Below are 22849 nucleotides of genomic sequence, written 5' to 3'. Positions count from 1 at the left end.
TCTTCTTAATTTTTGTTTAATTCACTAACCTTTGCTAAAGTTGTTACTTTGTGTTAGTTGTTGACATGGATGCTCTAAAGAAGGCAGGAAAGATGGTCAAGAATTTAAGCAAGAAAGGTGACACTTCTTCTAGTCAACAAAAGAAGAAGAAAAGGCAAGTGGTTATTCAAGAATCATCATCATCATCATCAGAAGAAGAAAACTCACAGCAGAGAAGTGATGAAATGGAAGTTGAAGTGGATAAACCGGAATGGCGTCAAGGTATCCCCTTATTTACATTACCTCTTGAATGGCAACCAATTTTGTTTAAAGAAAAAATGGGGGAGGCTAGACATCTTGAGGATCAATTGTTGGGGGAAAGGCCACTTGATTTGTCAGAATTTCGGGGATTTGGGATGATTGAGGCCTTTGAGCAAATGGGGTGGAAACAAGCCTTGGTTTGGACCAATAATGATAATTCTGAGGTGTACTTAAATGGTATTATGGATTGGTTAAGTACCTTAGAATTAATTCATGGTAGTAACCCTCCTGTGTCTTCTAAGTTAGTAGGCACGGTAAATGGAAAGAAGGTGATAATGTCTTTTGCTACTTTAGATAAAATAGCAAAATTTGACACGGGTGCTACGTCGGGAAGGGCTTGTGATTATGTAGATGAGAAATATTTGGCAGGGGCGGAAACACCACCTAATTGGATTGATATGCTTTCTGAGATTTTTGATGTTAGAAGAGACAGTTTGAGCACAACATTTAGGTTGGAGCGTTCTTTGTTGAAACCACTGCCCCGGTTGATAATGTCAATGTTACTTTGGAATGTTTGCCCCAGAACCAGTGATAAAAGTATGGTTAGGCATCAGGATGTTATTGTTTTATATGCCTTGGTAACGGGGAACCTAGCCTTATCACTTAGACAGATTATGATGTTTAATATTTGGGAGGCAAGGAACAAGAGGAACAAGCTTGTCATCCCTCACCCGAAACTTATTTCTCGCCTACTTCAAATCAATAAGGTAGTCCCAAAGGATACTAATTTACAGTTTTTGGATGGTACTCCTTATACAAGGAAGAGATTGTTGAAAGGGAATGAATGGGAGTTTCAAGATCATCCACAGTTTAGACTCCTTAAGGATTTGAAGGTTGGTGGGTACTTGGTAGCCCCTAAGCAGGGGGTTACTCGGGAAGAGGCAATAGCACTGGTGGAATCAATGGGTGCTAGTCAAAGGGGTGAATCAAGTAGGCCTCAAGAAGGTGTTCAAGGAAGAAGAGATGGTTTGCTGGGAGCTGGGATAGGAGGTACAGGGCCGAGTTTTGGTTATGATAGGCCTCAGGAGTATGATCAGTGGACCTCCTATGAGAGGAGTATGTGGGATATTACTGCTCAGAGTGGTGTACAGAGGCGGAGTTATGAATTAGCTATGGCGTATGCTCATGAACAACATAGAAGACAGCAGTTCGATTATTATGAGCAGGTCTGCCATCATCAGGACCACATTGCAGGTCTTGATTATGTAGAAACTCCCCCACCATACGATTATACACAGCCGTTTAATCCTACAGCTCATCCAGCATATCCTCAAAGTTATGATTCTGAATGGTTTCCCCGACATTCTTGTGTCGGTCGGGTCGAGGATACTTCGGATGCATCACCAGCAGCTTCGGATCCATTTGAAGCCCAATCTCTCTATCGGGGTTTGATGGAATCGATTTTTGGATCACGAGGTCCACGACAGTGATCGGTACCTTCTTTTCATTTTTATTTTTGTTATTTCTTGTGTGATTATGTGATTATTTATTTATTTGTTTTTGTGCTTTTGCATTTTCAATTCATAGGTAGATTTCAAATTTCTTGTTAATTTATTGTTAATTTACTTTCTTGTATTATGGAATTGAATCAAAGAGACAAAATGTTCGAGTTATATTAGTTATACATATTTGTAAAATGAGATTTTCTTGTAATTAGATGAGTATATGTAAGTGGAGCTAGGTAGTATAGGCTAGATTGCATGACATGATTGATTTATAAGCCGCTTGATAGAGTTGCTAGCAAGTAAAAACATAGAAATGTACAATTGAAGGTAATATGCCAATTTTGAGTTATAATGCATGCATCATACTTATTTATCCGTTATATCCTTCAATTTCATGAGAGAAAAACGCCTCGTCGACGATTGATTTAGATTGTTAGCGTAGCATTATTTTTCGTGATCATCATATTGTGTGAATCATTATTGAACATTAGGTTAGAACTAGTATACTTACCGTGTCGAGACCTCTAGCTTGAATTATGTGCTTAAAATCATAAAACAATCATACAAATCACTCCATAGTTCACTTCACCTCGTCATAAAATCTGTTAATAGTTCAAAGTTGTGTTGTTTATGATAATGAATCGAAAGAAAGAACAAATTGAAGTCAAATTGAAATATCCGGTTGAAAAATCAAAGTATATGGTTAAAAGTCAAATTCAAGTCAATTATCCATGTAAGTTGATCCAAAAGAACCAAAAGTGAATTGTTCCAAAATCATTCTAGTAAATCGCCAATTGAGAATCATTACTGTGTTTCATTCCATCAATCTTGTATGAATACCGAAGTAATAGTTTGAGTTATGAGGTCTTGATTCGATCTGTGTACTAGCCTATGACTTTTAGTGTGCAATAATGAGTTGAGAGCTTCATATTCATATATATATTGGCACATCTTTTGCTAATTCACTCAAATATGAACCGAGGGGAGTGCACATTGTGAGAGTGTGATGCATGTATTGTGACGAATTTGAGGTTTATTAGGTTTAATTGCACATTTATATATTTTTATTTACTAGTTGTAAATCTTTTGATAGTTGTAAGTCTCATGAGTTGGTTGTGTTATGTAGTTTGGTTTGCATTGCTTAGTTTTGCCCAAGTGTACTTTGAAGGTTGCTTGAAAATTGAGTTTTACAAATATGTATAGTTGATATAATTCTTATATGGTGTTTCTTTGATGATAGGAAGTATTATAGGATTGTAAATTAGCTTTGACACATGATGAATGTCTTTTCGGGACGAAAAGAGTTAAGTTCCGGAAAGATGATAAACGCCTAGAGTGCATAATTTTAAGATGTAAAATCAAGTTGTTTTGTGAAGCTTAATAGACGATTAGGGGTACCCTTATGTTTGTTAAGTGTTTCAGGCACTAGGTGATGAAATGGAGCTAATTGAATCAAGAAACGAGTCAAGGAACCAAGAAGCAAAAATCTGGAATTCTGAAATTACAAAGGGCGTAACTTACGCCAGACTTGGCAGTAGGTTACGCCAGTTGAAAATCCAAGGGGCGTAACTTACGCCCAGGGGGTAGTAGGTTACGCCAGTTGCAGATCAGAAACCCGATTTTTATGGTTTTAATTAACTTTCAGTTATATACAATTCAATTGACGACTTGGGAAGTTACCATTCATAATATTCACTCACAATATCAGTTCCTAACATAGAGAAGACCCCAAAATCATCATCAAATCACCAATTCATGAAGATGACAATTCAAATTGAAGATTCAATGATGAAGATGATAGGCTAGGTTTTCTATTGATCATTCTCATGTGAATAATTATGTAAGCCATTTATGTTCAATCTTTCTCATACTCATGTTGGATTAGATGTTTAATCCTTTATTAGTCTTTTACATCTAATGTTGTTTGGATTGTTTGAATGATTATTTGTTCATGACTTGAATGGAATTCATCTATCGTTTGGTTTTAACTTGTTAATTGATCATTGATTATTGAATGAATTTCTTATGAACTCATAGTTTATTTTAATGAATTAGAAGTCTAGTTGTGTCAATTCCCCGGTTTTCGTTATCGTGAATCATCACAATCGATTAGTCTAGTTCTTGAATTTATTCAATCCAAACGTTATAACGAATTATGTCTATGTGGTTTCCAATGAGTATAAGTTAGATTACATATTTGAAAACATAATTGGGAGCATGAGAATGGTCTATTTTGTTTAATTGAATTATTGTGTTAAGTCAATAATCATTTTTAGTTTTAACTAAATCAATCAATCAATCGATTTTAAGTTTATGCCTAGATTAATTAATTTTGTAAACTTGTTTAACACTTTCCCGTGATTCCCTGTGGAACGATATTCGACTTACCCTAACTAATTAGTGGTATTTAGTTTATATTTTTGATCGGTCCAACGACATCGATCAAAAGACATTATAGTTTTCAGCCTATTATATTATAACGAGAAATTAAGGTCACATTTATATGGATGGATTAATTGAGAGGTTTTTCGAAAATCATATGTTTCCATTTTTCATGTAGTTTAGGGCGATGAATAGTATAAATTTCTACTTCTATATTATTATTGTTACATTTATTTTCTTTTTTTTAACATCGGGTTAATATTAGCATTTAACATCTGGAGATGACTAAAACATAAACTTAATAATAAGATAAAAATATATGGCATGAGAAGATACAGTTAATAAACTTAAAGATGTGTCTAATGTTTTAAATGTTTTACGCATGTAGTATGGGTTTTTTTCTCTTAATCTTTAACATTTTTAAGTCTATTATTAGACATATTAATTAAGTCTATTAAACATGGATGGAGATCCCTGAAAGTTGAAAACAACTTGAAGGGTAAAGTTAAGATAATCATGGCTCAATGGATTAAAATTAAGGGTCATAAGATATTTGAATCTTAACCTTTAATTTTAATCCATAGACTATGATTCTCTTAACTTGACTTTTTAAACTTTAGAAAATCCTCATCCATTAAACATTTTTTTGTAAATATTACTCGTAATAAAAAGAATTTGTTTTGAAAATATTAGCGTTGAATATGATTAGCATGATTTGAATTCCATTCCATATACTTTCTTTAATTTTACTTTGAATGAAAATAACTAGAACTAGCAATTGGTTGAAAAAAAATTGGAATCTTAATTCTAATATAATCAATCGTTTGAATTTTTTGTTTTATACGAGACCTTTGAATAAAAATAATCCCTTACTGTCAAATGATAAAGACTTTAGAGCTGTTTGTTTTTTTATTCATTAGACTTAATTGATAAAGTAACTGCATAGATAAATAATATTTGTATGGATTAAGTCAATACTTATTTTTTATGTATTAAGTAAAAAAATAAACACATTTAATGACTTAATGAATTAAGTATTTTTGATTAAGTCATGACTTATTTATTAAGACAATAAACAAACACCACCTTAATCTGACAATCTAAACCCAAACTATCATCATAAGTTGAGCAACAGCGCTGAATGAAAATCTCGCAGGTTCCTCACAACTCACAGATAAACAGATTTAATATTAGTAAGGCTAATTATATTTGACAAGACTTAAACTTTTGTTTTACGATAAATAATCCGTGGTTGACTTAGGAGGGGATTCTCTCAATTTACCCTAACATGACTATTTATGTTAGGGTAATCTTGACCCTAATCTTTGAATCTTGTCTCTGAATTCCTTGATTTTCAATCAAAAGTCAAGATTTTATCAACTTGAGGAAATAACTTGAGAGATCCCCTCTAGTTAGGGCTGTCAATTTCGCCAATCCCGAAAAAAATCAGGTTAGGGTTGAGTATTTTCGACCCGCCAACCCGTCAACCTGATTTTTTATGGGTTGAGTCCGGGTTGGGTTGTCAGGTCGACCCGCCAACCCAACGTTCATACTCCACATTACACTAACTCATACGTCCTATTCTCATTTTTTATATTTCTAACCTAAAGTAATTTCAAATATGAAATAAAAGAAGGATTCAAAATTTTGTGAGATGATAAGTGATGTAGGATGAGTCGGTAAGTTTGTTAACTTTGTGCCAAGTATTAACAATACCCTCGTATTTTTTTCTTTTTTGTACCCTTCGTTTTCGGCTTACACCATCAATGATAAAGCTTTATATTGGTTGATTTATTCCATTTTATATTTATATATTTTTGCTTCTCGGGTCATATGGGTTGGGTCATGGGTTGACGGATTGTGGGTCAGGGTTGCAATTTCTGACCTGAAATTTTTAGAGAGTTGGGTCAGGGTCGGAGTTTTTCAACCCACCAACCCGAACCTGCCAACCCGAACTGAACCCATTGATAGCCCTACCTCTGGTTGTCTTACCTTTTGCTAGTGGGTCATTGCCTAAAGTCTAATTAACTAATCGGAATATTTAATTCTCGGTTAAATGATAAGTTTATTTAAAATAGTTTTCAAATCGATAAGACTGTAATATTTGTATAATTTAATATTTACTTTAGTGTTTAGTTTATTTAAAACACTTTTTTATCATATACACGAAATGTTTTATGTATATTCAGTATATGGAAAATAATTAATCCTAAATCCTTATAAAACTATTATATTTTCATTGCTGTATGTTGTTAAAAACATATATATATATATATAGGATGGTTTATTTGAGAACTCACAAGTAAAAAAGAACGCGAGAACAATTCTAGACTACTCATTTACTTATATTTAATCTCTCTTCCATTAAATAAGAAAATTCACCAAATCATTTAAAATGCTTTATTTCACAAACCGTAAATCGTTAGACGAAACAAAAAGCATGGGTTGTCTTAAAATTTCGTCCTCTTTCATTAGAGATCCAATTCGATATAATTTTGACGACTTTTTAATTTTCGTTTTTTTTCCCATCGCGTTCATCCTACACATGTGTAAGTTCATCCTACACATGTGTAAGATCATTGTTTTCATATGTAAATTAGTAAATAAACATATGTACACAACAATGAAGGTCAAGGGCGGAGCCCGTCAATCCATGGCAGAGCCATGGTAGCCAAGGACGGAGCCCGTCAGTCCATGGCGGAGGAATAGAGGCTAAGGGCGGAGCTCGTTAGGTAGATCACCCCTCACTGGTCACCCCCTGTGACCTATCACCCTCTATGACCTATCACCCTATGACCTATCACCCTCTATGACCTGTCACCCCCACTAGCTTTGGTTTATGAATATCCTTAAGGGCGAAACCCGTTCCGAATCATAATTTTTGTTCAACCTACACATGTAATACATGTGTAAGTTCAACTTACACATGTGTAAGTTCAACCTACACATGTGTAAGTTATGTGTAACTACCAAAAAGAAAAAAAAAATTAAAAAGTCGTTAAAAGTATATCGAATTGGATCTCTAATGAAAGAGGACGAAATTTTAAGACTACCTATGTTTTTTGTTTTCTCTAATGATTTACGGTTTGTGAGTTAGAACATTTTGAATGATTTGAGTGAATTTTATTATTTAATTGAAGAGAGAAAAAAAGAAAAAGAATGTATGATACAGAATGGTTCTTTGAGTTTTTTTTTTAGGGAATTTCTCAAAATAACTCACCCATATATATATATATATTGAATATATGTGAATATGTGATCCATGTATATAGAACTAACCTGAGTATTTGAGTTGATGGTGACTACTTGGGCTTTTATTGCTGCTGAGTGCTGATCGGTGGGTGCTCAGTGCTCACAAGTCACAACCACATCCCGGTATAAAAATTTATGTGATAACATTTATCAACGATATTAATATTACTATTATTATATTAAGAATTCATGATTTATATTAGAAGCAACGTTTTGGGATATTAATTCATGGAAAATTTAACTATTGGGTAATAGCCCAATGGCTACCAGCCGTTACTTTTCAGGGAAGGTCTTGGTTCGAGTCTTGCTAAAGGTAAACTTGAGATAATCAAAAGATTATTAAGTAATTGATAATAACATGAACACTAGCCTGGGGTTTAGTAGATACCAATTGGTACATGGGTATATGGGTTTCTATCCAATTTCCTTTTTTTTCATGGAAAATTTATATTATTTATAAATCTTAATAGTAATGTTTTGAACAGTTAAACGGTCATAAGCAATAGTACATTGTCAACATTTGATAAATTGACAAGTTTTGTTATAACTAAATATTTTCCTTGTGGCCTCTTGATTTTTTGTCAAAATGTGATAAATCTTGACAAATTCAAAAGTATAGTGTCAATTCTTGTCAAAATATGCCAAAGCATCCAACATTTACCAATGTTCACTTAAAATGTGCCATGATAATTTGCCGATTTGTGCCAAAAGATGGGGGGCAATGAAACCAACAAACCAAAAAGTGACGGGGGTGGTTGGATTAAGGCTTAGAAAGCCTTAATTCTAACTTGTTTTCTAAGATTATTTTAACCTAATTATCCCCTATATATAGAGGGCTTGTTTTAAATCAATACACACATAAGAAATCTCTCCTCCTCTCCTCCGTTTTGGACTTCGGCCGAAACACTCCTATGGGTTTTACACCTTCGCCCTAAGCTATATTGGGTAATAAGGGGTTAGTAGGAATGATGTTCGCTTCGTCCAATCAACTTAATATCTTATCTAAATTTTTCCATTCAAAAAAATTAAATCAACATTACATTAATTGGTTAATTTATAGTTTTCAATCAACCAACCGGCCAGCCTTCCTTGATATATATCGTGGCTCATTCCCATTTCCCACATTACATTATATATCTAGTCTTTAGTTGCTTTCCAAGTGTTCGACGAAATGCCTGTATTGAAATTGTATATAGTTTTTTACATAAGAAACTTACTAGTGGATATTATCCATTATTATGGCATTCGATATATACCAACACTTCAGTAAGATAGTTTGAATGTTCATACAATACAAGATAGACATCATATCAGTACTTTAGTGGCTATATATTCACAGTGTGTTGCATAACACGGATCGACATTGTACAAATAGTCGATCGACTAGATTCTGTAAAGTGAGTTACTGCTATCTTAGGTTTTGATACTAGATAAAAAGGTTCTCTATTTATGAAATTTCCCCTTTTCAATATTAGTTGAAGTTCCTTTTTTTCTTTTTTTTTTTTCCTTCTTTTTTTGTCTCGATAAAGTGCTGTACCCTAAGTGATAATTTCAAACTCCTATGCCAAAATCAAGAAGAACAAGATATATATGATCACAATAATGTGTTGGGCTGCAACTGTCCTAAAATGTACCTAAGAGCTCGATACAAGTTGTGTAGTATTCTAGGACCGATTTGCAACTATGCGTCTCATCAGTCTGCGAGAATCATTGAAACTAGGCTTGACCAGTTGCCTTGGCCCTAAAAATTGTCCACTTGACAACATTATAACAACTTCAGGCATGGTTGGCCTTAAAGAAGCTGGTGACTGGGTACACATTAGAGCAATCTCTATTGTCCTCATCACGCTTGCTTGATCGTATTCCTCTGTAGCTAACGCTTCATCGATTAACTCCATGTGCTCACCTCTCTCGTACAACTGCCACGCCTATTCACAAGACAAAGCAGTTTTCATCACATATATATATTTGCAGTTAGATCTTTAATACTTGAATATGCACCTTGAATTATCAAGTATATATCTGATCTTGAGTTCAGATGTGTTATAAAAAGGAAAGACCAATTAAGGAAATTGGATATTACATGCTCAAGAAGGTAATCTGTGTCAGGTCCACTAAAGTTTACATCAGTACATTTTCGACCACTAACGACTTCAAGGGCCACGATGCCAAAGCTGTAGGCGTCAACCTTCTCTGTTAAATGTCCATTGATTGCATATTCCGGTGCCATGTATCCCCTATATTGATCTCGTCATGAACCATATTAGTAAGGTTAAGTTTTTGAATCGGGTAACTCTATAAAGGGAAGGGAATGTGTACAGTTACTTACAAAGTCCCAGCAAGCTTTGTGCTAATATGAGTTTGATCCTCTGTCTGAAATCTAGCCAAACCAAAATCGCAGATTTTGGGTTGCAAATCATCGTCAAGAAGAATGTTCTCCGACTTTATATCTCTATGGATTATCTTTACATGGAATTCATTATGAAGATGGGCGAGACCTTTAGCAACTCCAAAGATAATGTCATATCTCTTTCGCCAGTTTAATGTGCCCCGTTTAGCACCTGTCCATGAAGTACTTTTTAATTCCACTTTGTCAAAAGTTTATTGTACAACTTGCAAGAAATAGGTTTGTAAGTAAATCTAATTACCCCATAAGAATTTGGAAAGGCTGCCTTGTGGAATGTATTCTAGGACAAGAAGTAGTTCGGGTCCTTCAATACACCAACCTAGTTGGCGTACTAGATTCTTATGTTGAACATTACTCGTAAGCTTCACTTCGTTTAGAAAATCTGATTTTGCTGTGCAACTACCAACTAAGAAACTATTAAGCTTCTTCACTGCCACTACACTCTCATCGTCCATGATTGCCTGTTAAGCGACAAACTAAGAAACGATTATCGTTTGTGCTAAATATATACTTGAACCATTTATTCTAAATGAAATCATTACCTTGTATACCTCACCAAAACCTCCTTTCCCGATTCTATATTGTTCATCAAAATTATGAGTTGCTATTCGCAAACATTGGTAGCTATAACTTTTTCCTCCTTGTAATCCATTGTCATCATCTAATTAAAAGAATAAAATATAGTAAGTAATCATAATTATCTAAGAAGTACACATTGAGATGGATGTTAATAAATGTAACTTGAGGAAAACATATATGAACATAAAATATCAAGAAAAATGTAAGGAAACGGTACTTCTTCGGTGTTTTACCTTCTCCAACAGACTTAGAATTCTTATGTCGTCGATACCATAACCACAAAGCCAGTATAAGAACGAAGATACCTACCCCGCTACTTACTCCAGCTATAACTCCCAACTTGCTTGAAATTGCTATGACAGAAAGATACAAATTTCTCCAAATTAGTCTACTAACACATTTTCACTAATTAATTGCATCAAAATGACTCAGTTAAAATAATGAATTATAAGATGTCTCACCTTTAGTTAGGAAAGGTGTGATGTCTATTGTCTGGTTCCTTTGGAAAAAAGGAGTGTCAGAATACCTCATAAAACAATAAAAGTCAATGGTCCTTCCTTCTTTACCGGGCAGACAATTTTGTAAATTGTTGTACGCTGTATTCAAGCAGTTACCGCAAACGGCTTGACTTATGTTTTTAACACACTGTGCAACTGCATACACGGTTGAATTGTTGGTCGAGACTTGCCTTGTGGAGGCTACATAGAAATTAGATGTTCTTGGAGTGCTGACTTGGATATCAGACAACAATTCATTTACCATGTTGTTAAAAGTTGTTATTGGCTGTGGCGCTGACTTGTTTGTGCAGACTCCGGCTGGAAGGGCATCATTATCCCTTATGTTACCAAAAACTTGGACATAGTTCTCGTACCTATAAACAACAGACGTACATTTTAGCATATACGAGTACTAATGTGTGCTTCGTTGTACTGACAAGTTTGTAACGAGAAAATAATATGTATCAAGGCATAATCCAAGCAATAGTTGACTAAATAAACAGATTGTAACAGAGATCAAAGGTAAGAACAAATGAATGGCACAATTATAACCAACCGAAATAGGTTGTTAATTAATGATAATCTGGTATAATGCTCCACCAGCCCCTAAGTTCTAAGAACGACAATTACAATCTCAATGACTTCTAATATGCGACACAACTCCTAATAATCTCAAGCATATATATATATAATTCTTTTCACAAATTACGTACTACTAACCTGATACTGCAATCATCATAAATCATATTACCACCATCGGCAAAACCACATGCTTTCGTGTCGTTAGCTGCAGTGTCAAAACACGCCAGACACTGCGAGGTCGAGAGATACTCTCTACACATAGCGAAACTATACACAAATTCATTGTTATCCACGGCTTGTGAAAAGGCAAAGTAAATTTGTCCCACGGATAGTTGTCTTCGAAGGCTAGAAAGGGTGGTGTTGAGGTTGTTTAAATATGCCGGTCCATTCATTGCATTGTATAATCTACAGTATTTTCTTAAAAGAGTGTTACTCCTATCAACCGACGACTGTGAAGTCACCTGTTTCGCCGCCATCATGTAAATCATGACTACCATAACCGAAATCCTTGAAGATTTTGAAAGTCTTGAGATGAGAAATCTAGTTTTTCTTTCCATTGACAGAAGATGGAATGCAATGTTGGTCTTAACACTAAAGCTTCAACAAGACATGTAGAAAATTGAAAGAAAAATATTCTCCTTGAGGTGATCAGGAAATGACTTTAGCTGTAATTAGTTGACTTATAGATAGGGATGACAATATTACCCGTATCTGATAGGGAACCCGATACCCGCACCCGATTTGACCAGGGAATCCCCGAGTTGACCAGGGATGGGGACGGGTATGGAGATGCATATCTATTCCCCGATGGGGATAGGGACGGGGATGGGAAACCGTCGATCCCCGATCCCCATACCCGAACCCAAAAATACTCTATATATTTATAAAAATCACTTTAAGTTCTTATCTATATTCTAGAATCAATTTTAAGTTTAGAGCTTTTGTTTAATACTTTTTATGTGTTATACTTTATTAATCATTACTTAACATATATATTAGTTTATACATAGAAAAAAAATGTTGAAATACACATTCTCCTACATATCTTTTATTAAGATGAATTCATATTCTTTAAAAAAAAAGGTATCCCCGATACCCGATGAGGACGGGTATAGGGATGTAATTTAATTCCCCGATGGGGATGGTGATTACAAGTAAAAATCAGGTACAGGGGTGGGGATTGAGATCTCCGACAATACCCGCCCCGTTGTCATCCCTACTTATAGACTTATAATTAGGGACGACTGATGGACTATTCTATTTATACATGGTTGCCTATTATATTATTTTTTTTATCGATACTCGTGTATATTATCACAAACTTATAAAATTTGTACATGGTTGACCCTTCATCTTCTCTTTCATCTACATTTCTTTCATGTTTGCTTCTCTCTAAGAAAAAATCCGGATCTAAAAAATAAAAAAACAGATTTTCAAAAAACACTTATCTAGATCAAATCATTTTTTTAACGGGATCTATATAGAGAGCCAAAAAGAAGAAAAAAAAAAGGCTTCAAAAAGTTCAATTAAAATAGTCAATACATCAATCAATCAAAAAAGTTTGACTTGTGATTTCCGGCGACTTTAATCTCCGGTGAGTTTAAACTCCTTTCACTTTTTATGGATTTGTATAGATCTGGGAAAACTGAAACTTGTTTGTGGACGGTGGTGGCGGTGTTTGGATGGTGGTCAGACGTTGATGGCTATGGTTGGTGATGGCTATGGTACACTGATATATACATATCTCTATCTACTACTTTATTCATATTAGTGATAGAAATAAAGAAAAACCACACATAGTGGTTTGAATCTCAAGATATGAAAGATGAGATATTGATAAGTTACGTTTTCTTTTAATCTGATACATTTTTTTTTCTATCAATTTTGTAAACATCTATATATGGTACGTGGTTTTGAATTTAAAGCAGAGAAAAGAATTTGGGGATGTATATTGTTTAGGGTCGAATTTTCTATAACTATGATCTTGAAAAAAGATATAACTAACATAAGTTTCTGTTGTAGATAATAATATTTCTGATGTTTTGCAGGATCTTGGATTCTATAATCAAGATATAGGATATTCAAGAAATGGCTAACGGTCAAAAATAGGTGTCAACATTCATTTAACGGATTTCACGAGAGAGTCAATATGCAATCCTGTGGATATCGAAACAGAATTGACGAATAAACATGTCAAGGAAGACTCAACGTCTATTTTCTACTTCAACACGTTGATTATATTGGGCGTGGAAGATCCTGGATATTGCGGACAGTTAGTTAAATCTTTGTATTATAAATATCGAGTGGTTGATCGAAGTATAGACACATTAAGCATTCGGTACTCACACTTGTAATCACACACACTTACTCACTGCTTTATTTTCACTAGTTCGATCAAACCACTCACTCATTCATTGTATTGTAATCAACGAAAATAATAAAAGAACAAAGGAAGGGTCGATTGTATCCTTCCGGGTTATTTACCAAAGATCACTTAACTGGATCAAGGGTTTTTCCTTGTCAACAAAATTCCGGTGTTGTTACTTTTATTTGCATTTCATTAAGATCTTTACTTTATTTTGCATTACTTTACATTATCTTCAACCGTTTTCTTATTTACTCAAAGTATTTTGATTTCAAAGATCTTTTCAAACTCGTTAATTAGTACAAACACTTAGTTTATTTATTTTTGATAATAAAACTTTCCCTTTTATTTGAAGATCTTTGAACACCAAACCCCACTTACAAATCTTCGGTTCATTAGTTGTCTAAAATCCTTTCTAAAGTTATTTTAGGTAATTTTTGACTGAAACAATTTGACGCCCACCGTGGGGTAAAAAGGTGTTTTTGCAACTTAATCACATTTTCTTAGTTTTGATTTCAATAATTTTATCAAATTAATCTGCTAAAAATGTCGACCTCTCAAAATGCTTCTTTCGTTGTCTCTTGATCTACAACTTCGAAAAATCTAATCAATAAGCCTCCGAAAAATACTAATAATAGAAATACTGGAAAGGCTGTTGATGATTCATCTGCAGGATATAATCCAAATCGCCCGATGCCTAAGGAGCCAGCCTTATATCGATCCATTCGCGGGTTCACAGGTAAGAACTAATCGCGGCGAAACTAATGCTAACCCAGATGTTGCTTCTATGTTTAAAACTTTGCAGGAACAGTTAGCAACGACACAATCAGAAAATATCGCTAGATTCGATATTTTAGAGTCAAGAATGATAGGAAGCGGGAGCCAACGATCTAGAAGTCAGGAAGTCGGAATTCATGACCTAGAGGCTCCAGAGGATTCTCCCGCAAATATTAGGAGTGTTAATTTTGGAGGAACTAGTACTCAAGGGATGTCAGCAACTCAATCATTGGGTCGTCTATTTTCCACCCCTCCTCCAAAACCTGGATCTGCTTCCTTCTTTCACGCAGGAAATAATTCAAATAATAACAATAATAATAATAACGAACAAACACCTCCGTCATCTACGGTGGTTCCGGGTTTGACTACCCCCCCCCCCTTTAATTATGAAAATAATGCTAATGGTATGTAGGACAATATGGCGAATGCGTATTTAGCGAGGGAGTTGCAGAAAATCAAGGAACTAATTTCAACGGTTCTGGGATACTATCAGCCAATCCTAGAAGCCGATCCACAGATGTACAGAGTTTCCAGATTTATACCGGCTATTGCTAACGTGGAAATTCCCAAGAAATTCTCAGCACCTCATATGAAAACATATGATGGAACCACTGACCCAGAAGAACATGTAGCTCAATATTAGGAAAGAATGGAGACCGTTCTGATTCCAATGGATCTAAGAGAAGCATGCTTGTGCAAAGGTTTTGGGGCTACATTATTAGGAGCAACCCTGAAGTGGTTATTAAATTTACCAACTGGATCTATTACTTCCTTCGCACATTTAGTTAATCAATTTAAATTACAATTTTCTTGTAGTAGACTTTTTGAAAAGATAACGAGTGATCTTTATCAAGTCACTCAAAGGAATAACGAATCTTTGAAAGAATTTCTTAACAGGTTTACGAGAGAGTCTCTGCAGATTCCAAAATTAGATATGAATACTGCAGTTCAAGCCTTAAAGATGGGGTTAAGCAAAGATTCTTTATATTATCAAGATCTTGTTATGACACCTTGCAGGTCACTTGACGAAGCAAGAAATCGTGCTTTAAGGTTCATCAGGTTGGAAGAAGACAAAATGCTGAGAAAAAGGATGGAGACACCATCAACATATGATCGTCCATACAGAAGAACAGAAACTCCTGTGTTTCGACCAAGCAGAAACAAGCCATATACAAGAGCTGTGCAACAAAAGACAATCAAAAAGCCTAGAAATCCTCAATATCCTGAATTATCTGAATGTTGTTTGCCTGTTAATGTTGCAGGAATCGTAGTAGCAATGAAGGATCTTGGGGACAAAGTTAGATGGCCTCCCAAGAATCCTAAGATTGATGCAAACAAAGACAAGTCAAGATGGTGTGCCTATCAAGAAGATTTTGGGCATACTACCGAAGAATGTTTTGCCTTCGGGAGGGAAATTGGGATACTTCTTGGCAAAGGATATCTGACAGAATTATTTGGCAAAAAGAAAGCTCAAAGATGTTGATGTTAAGGATTTGGGCAAGCAGAGTCAACAACAACCACCAAGGCCCAAATCACCTCCAACTAATGCTAGAATTATTAACTATATTTTAGGTGGATCGGAAGTATGTGGTACGTCCTATTCATCAGGAAAAAAGAATGCAAAGGAGGCTAAGTCAGAAAAAGGAGAAAAACCACTACAAAAATCCAGTGTGCTACGAATGGATAAAGTGACTTTTGAAGAGGACGATATGGAGAGCATCTAGGATCCTCACCATGATGGTTTGGTAGTAACTTTATATGCGTCTAACCATTTTGTGCGCAGGATCTTGATTGATAATGGCAGTTCAGTCAATATCATTAGATTGGAAACCTTAAAAAGGATGGGGATATCTGAAGAAGAAATTGGCGGAAAATCCACACTTCTCGTTGGTTTTAGCGGAGAAACAAAGAATACATATGGCGAAATAAAATTTCCAGTATACGTCGAAGGGGTAAATTCAATGCAAAAATTTTGTGTTATTGACTCTTTGCCTGGTTGCAATATTATTTTAGGTAGGCCATGGATACATGAAATGAGAGTTGTTCCTTCAACTTATCATCAATACATGAAGATCCCAACTCCCCGGGGAGTGGTAAAGATAAAGGGAGACCAACAGGATGCTAAAGAATGTTATATGGCCTCCATGAAATCTACAAGCAAATCAACTGAAGCATAGCAATCAAGGAAGAACATTCTTGATATCAGGGAATCTGAAAATCAAGACGTAAAAGAAGTACAGACATCAAATGAAGATCCTGATATTAAGGTGTTCATAGGAAAGAAGATACCAGAAAATCTTGAAAAGGATCTTGTCGAATTTCTAAGCAAAAGAAGATCTATATTTGCTTGGAAGCAGGAAGACATGACAGGTATCTCTAAAGATATTATTACTCATAAGTTAGGAATTGATAAAAGTTTCAGGCCTATTCAACAAAAAAGAAGAAAATTTGCTCCGGAAAGAAATGCAGTTATTCAAGAGGATGTTGAAAGGCTATTGAAGGCAAAGATGATAAGAGAAGTGAAATTTCCAGAATGGCTTGCAAATGTGGTAGTCGTACAGAAAAAGAATGGGAAATGGAGGGTCTATGTAGACTTCACGGATCTTAACAAAGCCTGCCCCAAGGATCCTTTCCCATTACCCCACATAAATGCAATGGTAGATGCTACGGCTGGACATGAAATGTTGACATTCATGGACGCATCTTCGGGTTTTCATCAAATTCAGATGGAGCTTGAGGATCAAGAAGCAACATCGTTCATGACTCCAACAGGTATATATTGTTATACTGCTATGCCTTTTGGATTGAAAAATGCAGGTGCAACATACCAAAGGTTGGTGAACATGATGTTTAAAGACCAACTGGGGGATACGATGGAAGTTTACATCGATGATATGGTGGTAAAATCGAAGAAGGCGGAAGATCATCTAACGGATCTTGGAGTTGCTTTTGACATATTGGATCGCTTCAATATGAAACTCAATCCGGCAAAATGCAACTTTGGAGTAGGTGCAGGAAAATTCCTAGGTTATTTAGTAACCAAAAGAGGAATTGAAGCAAGTCCAGAATGGATAAAGGCAATCATGGAGCTGAAATCACCCAGGAATGTGAAGGATATTCAGAGATTAACTAGCAGATTGGCAACACTAAACAGATTTATATCAAGATCAGCGGACAGATGCAAGGAATTCTATGATATGCTGAAGAAAAATAAAAAGTTTGAATGGGATGAAAAACAAGAAAAAGCATTCCAAACATTAAAGGTTTATCTATCAACTCCACCTTTATTAATGAAGCCAGAAAAAGGTGAAATACTTTTTCTATATCTCTCGGTATCATCAGAAGCAGTAAGTGTTGTTCTCGTAAAAGAGCACGAAGGTAAACAACATCCTGTTTATTATGTTAGTAAAAGTTTACTAAATGCTGAAACTAGGTACTCACACTTAGAAAAATTAATATTAGCTTTGATAATGGCCTCAACTAAACTTAGGCATTACTTTGAAACACATCCTATCCATATAAAAACTAATTATCCTATAGAAAACCAAAATTATCAGGAAGATTGGCTAAATGGTTTGTTAAGTTAAGTGCATTTAATATAACTTACGAACCTAGAACTGCTATTAAATTTCAAGCCTTAGCTGATTTTGTGGCTGATTTTACTAATGATTTACAACCAGAAGCTGATTTAGAAGTTAAAATGTTAACTAAAAATTTTGAAAAATGGATATTGCGTACTGATGGTGCTGCAAATGTGAGAGGAATAGGTTTAAGAATCATACTAAAATCGCCATATGGGGATATGTTACCTCAATCTATTAGTTGTGAATTTACTGCTACTAATAACGAAACAGAATATGAAGCTTTAATAGCAGGATTAGAATTTGCTAAAAATATGGGCATTAAACGCTTGCAAATTTATGTAGATTCTTTATTATTAGCAAATCATTTTAATGGATCTTATGCGGTTAGGGGTGAAAAGTTAATAGCTTATTTAGAAATAGTAAAAACTTTAGCTAAACACCTTGATTCCTTTAGCATAGAACAAGTCCCGAGACAAGAAAATATAGAAGCAGATGCTTTAGCTTATTTAGGATCCTCACTCAATATTCCACCTGATACTAAAATACCTATAATAAAAATAATGAATCCGACCATAGAAACATTACAAATTAAAGCAGTTGATGAACAAGTATCAGAAGAACCTAGCTCTGGGGACAATTCAGGATCCTAGATTGAACCAATTATGAAATATTTGCTAGAAAGAATTATTCCAGAACAGGAAAATCACAGAGCTTTCAAGATAAAGGTATCATACTTCTCTATTATACAAAATAGGTTGTTCAGGAAATCACTTGCAGGTCCATATTTAAGATGCTTGGAAAAGGAGGAAGCACGAGAAGTCATGAGAGAAATACATTGTTATGCTTGGAAATTTCAAGTACCAATATCTTGAAGGCCCAAGATCTTGACATCTCAGGATCTTGATACAGCTAAACATTCGGAAGATATACTAACGTATTGTTACACATGTTATTATTATTTCCTCGTGAGTAATACATGTAGGATCAATGATAATCAATATCACACATGGAGAAATACCTCTAACGGTACGAAATCAAGGAAACACGCAAAGAATCTCTTCAACGCGCAAAGAAGATTTGGTCCTCCAACATAATCGGACTTCAAGTTGAATTCAACACGAAATGAAATAAGCTAACGGTCACTTGACCAGGCAAGATCTTCACCAACGTTCAAGAGCTGAAGATCCCTGCAGTATCGGAGAATTAGTTTAACACTAGCATTATAAATAGAAGAAGGTTGATCGATCCTAGGCACTTACTTTCATATGCTATTACTCACTTGTATTCACACACACTACATACTATTCTTATTCGCTGCTCATACGCTTAGAAAGATTGATCAACAAACTTCCACCCTTTGTAAACATTTCAATATACATCAATAAAGAACAACGTAGGAACGATTGTTTCCTCCCTGGGTTTTTTATCCCAACAATCCTCTAAGGATTAAGGGCTTTTCCTCGTCATCAAATATCGGTGTTCTTGCTCTTTACTCTTTATTTTACGCATTATTTGTTTGATTCTTGCTTAATATCTTGTTTATCTTAACATATTCTGCATTGTTTACATTAGTTTGCGATTATATAAACCATCTTTATTGTTTAGTCGACATAATCTATTATCAAAAGTCTTTCTTACCAACGCATCTTTGTAACTCAACGTATTTTACAAGCACACAACCTCACGAACGAAAGTTTGGTTACATAATTAATCTAAGTCTCCAACGTAAATTACCTTAGGTCATTTTTGACCAAAACATACATGATGGGGAATGCGGAAATCATTCTGGAGCTAGAGCATTACGTGCTAAGATAGTAAGGACATGATATTACTGGCCTACTATGGATAGAGATACGAAGGATTACGTCAAAAAGTGCGATGGTTGTCAAAGGCATGGTAATCTGTATCATCAACCAGCAGAACCAATGTACCCCATTGTTTCTTCATGGCCCTTCATGAAATGCGGGATGGATATAGTTGGACCAATGCCAAAGGCACCTTGTGAAAAAATATTTATGCTGGCAATGACGAATTACTTTTCGAAATGGATAGAAGCTTAAGCTTTTGTTCAAGTAGAAGAAACAGAAGTGATTTCTTTCATCAAAAGAAATATACTTACCAGATTTGGAGTACCATCAAAAATAATTTGTGATAATGGTTCACAATTTATTGGAAGAAGGACGACTGGATTTTGTGAAAGTTATGGTATAAAAATGATCACTTCTACTCCCGTTCACCCTCAAGCTAATGGACAAGCAGATTCAAGCATTAAGATTATTGTCAATAATCTTAAGAAAAGGTTGAAAGGCAAGAAGGGCTTATGGGTAGAAGAGTTACAATTTGTATTATGGGCTGATAGGACTACTGTGAAACATGCAACGGGACACACACCATTCTCTTTGGTGTTTGGAACTGAAGCAATACTCCCAACAGAAATGATGGTGCCAACAGCAAGATGCAGTTTACAGACAATTCAAGATAATAATCAAGCATTATTTGAAGATCTTTACTTGGTTGATGAATTAAGAGAAGCTGCAAAAATTCATATAGCTGCATACCAACATCAAGTAACAAAGGCATACAAAAAGAACATAAGGATCAGAAGGTTCAAAGTTGAAGACTTAGTATTGAGAAAAGCATTCAAAAATACTATAAAGAAGTCTGATGGAAAGCTTACACCAAAATGGGAAGGTCCTTACTTTATACATTCAGGAGCAGGTAAAGGATCTTATTGGCTCCAAGAGCCAGAAGGTAGAATGCTCCAAAGAGCATGGAATGCAATTCATCTTAAAGCTTATTATCAGTAGGAAATTATTATTTTAATATGGTACTAACTTGAGCTTCGTAGTGGCATTAGTCAAATTGATTAATGTTTATTCTTGGTGTGCAAATTGTTTTGGTTTGTTTGTGCATAATTACGTTCAGGATCTTGACAAATGGAGATCATAAGTTGCTACCCAAGGTACAAGTAGAGACGATTTCTTACAAAGTTTGAATTCCGTAAATAAATTACAGTGGGTTGAACATTTCAATCCTAGGTTGAAGGGAACACCTTCTCAAACGTCTAAGGTTTAACAGTACACCTCATTTTGCCCAGGTCGCACATTAAAAAACTCTTAATTGTGGGAAGAACCTCACAGTTAGGACTTAAACAAATGGTTGTTGATTTTTCAGTCAACTCAATGGGCTCGTGATCTCTACGATCACTCAAAAAAGAATAGGGATAATATCTCTATTAGAAGGAAGAATGATTGGTAAAAAAGAAAATAAATGATTAATAAAACTAACCAATAGTTTAATGAATAAGTTTCCTTGTCAATGTTTTTGTCTTGAAACAGGGGAATAAAATTCAATGAGTCTTGGTTTTTGTGAAGGTATGTAATTTTAAAGGTTCTCATATCTTTGTAATTTGCAGGATAAAATTCAAAGCTTGGAAATAAGGTATGATATTCTAAGATAAAAACTATTTTGATTCATTAGTGGTAGATTACAAAAAACTATATGTACATACTGCTACTAGATTAGAACTAACTAGACCATGACCATTGCATTTCTCCACACCTAACCTTGAAAAACCCTAGAAATACGAGCCTCCTTCGAGAAACACATCGGCGAGACTGGCATTGACTTCAGGGAACTCCTTCTTCAAGGAAATCACCACAGATATCAGGTAGGTAATCTTCTTCTTGGCTTTTAGTAGTTCATCACGAGCGGTGTTGATTTCGGCATAGGCCTGAAGGATTTCCCCTCTAAGAGCTTGAAGATCATCACCCCATTTGCTGATGATCTCTGTGGTGAGATCCTGTTGAAGTAGACAGATGGATTTGGATGATAGATAACATGAAATGATATCTTGAAGTAGTTTGCTATGAAGCTTCAACTGTTCTTCGCAGCGAGTAGTAATTTCATCGAGATGCTACAAAATAAAGATAAGAATAAGAAAGATGAACAGGAGAATAAAATGAAAAAGAGCATATTTCTACCTTGTTCATCCAAACCGGTGAAGAATAAGAAGATGTCATTCTTGAAAAACTGAAGGTTTTTTGAAAAGAGAGAAAAACTTTGAAGATTGTTGAGAGGGATATAAGATAAAACTTATGTGGGACGGTTGAAAGTTAAAGGTAATATATATAGGCAGAGTGATAAGGAGTCACGAGGACAAAAGGATAGGTTAAACATCTCATTATTGAATAAATTAAAGATTTTACATGATTACTCCACTATAGCCATGCGACGCGCCCTCTAGATAATTGATTCTAGTAACGATAGCAAACAAAATATCCTGAACAAAGATATAACTAACATAAGTTTCCGTTGAACACGATAGTATTTCTGATGTTTTGCAGGATCCTGGATTCTATAATCAAGATACAGGATTTATCAAGAAATGGCTAACGGTCAAAAATAGGTGTCAACGTTTATTTAACGGATTTCACGAGAGAGTCAATATGCAATCCCGTGGATATCAGAACAGGATTGACAAATAAACGTGTCAAGGAAGACTCAACGTCTATTTTCTACTTCAACACGTTGATTATATTGGGCGCGGAAGATCCCGGATATTGCGGATAGTTAGTTAAATCTTTGTATTATAAATATCGAGTGGTTGATCGAAGTATAGACACATTAAGCATTCAGTACTCACACTTGTAATCACACACACTTACTCACTGCTTTAT

At 35.0% G+C, this 22849-nt stretch overlaps 2 protein-coding genes and 1 long non-coding RNA gene across 4 annotated transcripts; 2 read left to right on the top strand and 1 right to left on the bottom strand.

The window, feature by feature from the left end:
* Nucleotides 1–8946: 8946 nt before the first annotated feature.
* On the bottom strand, nucleotides 8947–12004 carry LOC122605863 (cysteine-rich receptor-like protein kinase 2). The gene is made up of 8 exons (XM_043778822.1): nucleotides 11583–12004; nucleotides 10827–11236; nucleotides 10599–10718; nucleotides 10329–10447; nucleotides 10028–10247; nucleotides 9709–9940; nucleotides 9463–9616; nucleotides 8947–9307 (listed from the first exon to the last, which is right to left on the bottom strand). Exons 1-8 carry the CDS (start codon nucleotides 11999–12001, stop codon nucleotides 9044–9046), a joined length of 1938 nt encoding a protein of 645 aa, XP_043634757.1. The 5' UTR covers nucleotides 12002–12004; the 3' UTR covers nucleotides 8947–9043.
* An 882-nt stretch (nucleotides 12005–12886) lies between these two features.
* Nucleotides 12887–13932, top strand: LOC122606172. 2 transcript variants are annotated; one of them, XR_006324826.1, is made up of 2 exons: nucleotides 12887–13038; nucleotides 13493–13932. It is a non-coding gene; the product is annotated as an uncharacterized LOC122606172 (long non-coding RNA). The 2 variants fall into 2 exon arrangements; XR_006324827.1 differs by lacking the exon at nucleotides 12887–13038 and adding an exon at nucleotides 13049–13168.
* A 1303-nt stretch (nucleotides 13933–15235) lies between these two features.
* On the top strand, nucleotides 15236–16069 carry LOC122604606. The gene has a single exon (XM_043777484.1). It carries the CDS (start codon nucleotides 15236–15238, stop codon nucleotides 16067–16069), a length of 834 nt encoding a protein of 277 aa, XP_043633419.1.
* The last annotated feature ends 6780 nt before the right edge of the window (nucleotides 16070–22849 follow it).

The sequence above is a fragment of the Erigeron canadensis genome, chromosome 6 (genome assembly GCF_010389155.1).
Source record: "Erigeron canadensis isolate Cc75 chromosome 6, C_canadensis_v1, whole genome shotgun sequence".
In the NCBI taxonomy this organism is placed as follows: Eukaryota; Viridiplantae; Streptophyta; class Magnoliopsida; order Asterales; family Asteraceae; genus Erigeron; species Erigeron canadensis.
The sequence above is the reverse complement of the archived record's forward strand: the minus strand, read 5'-3'. Positions and strand labels throughout refer to the sequence as shown.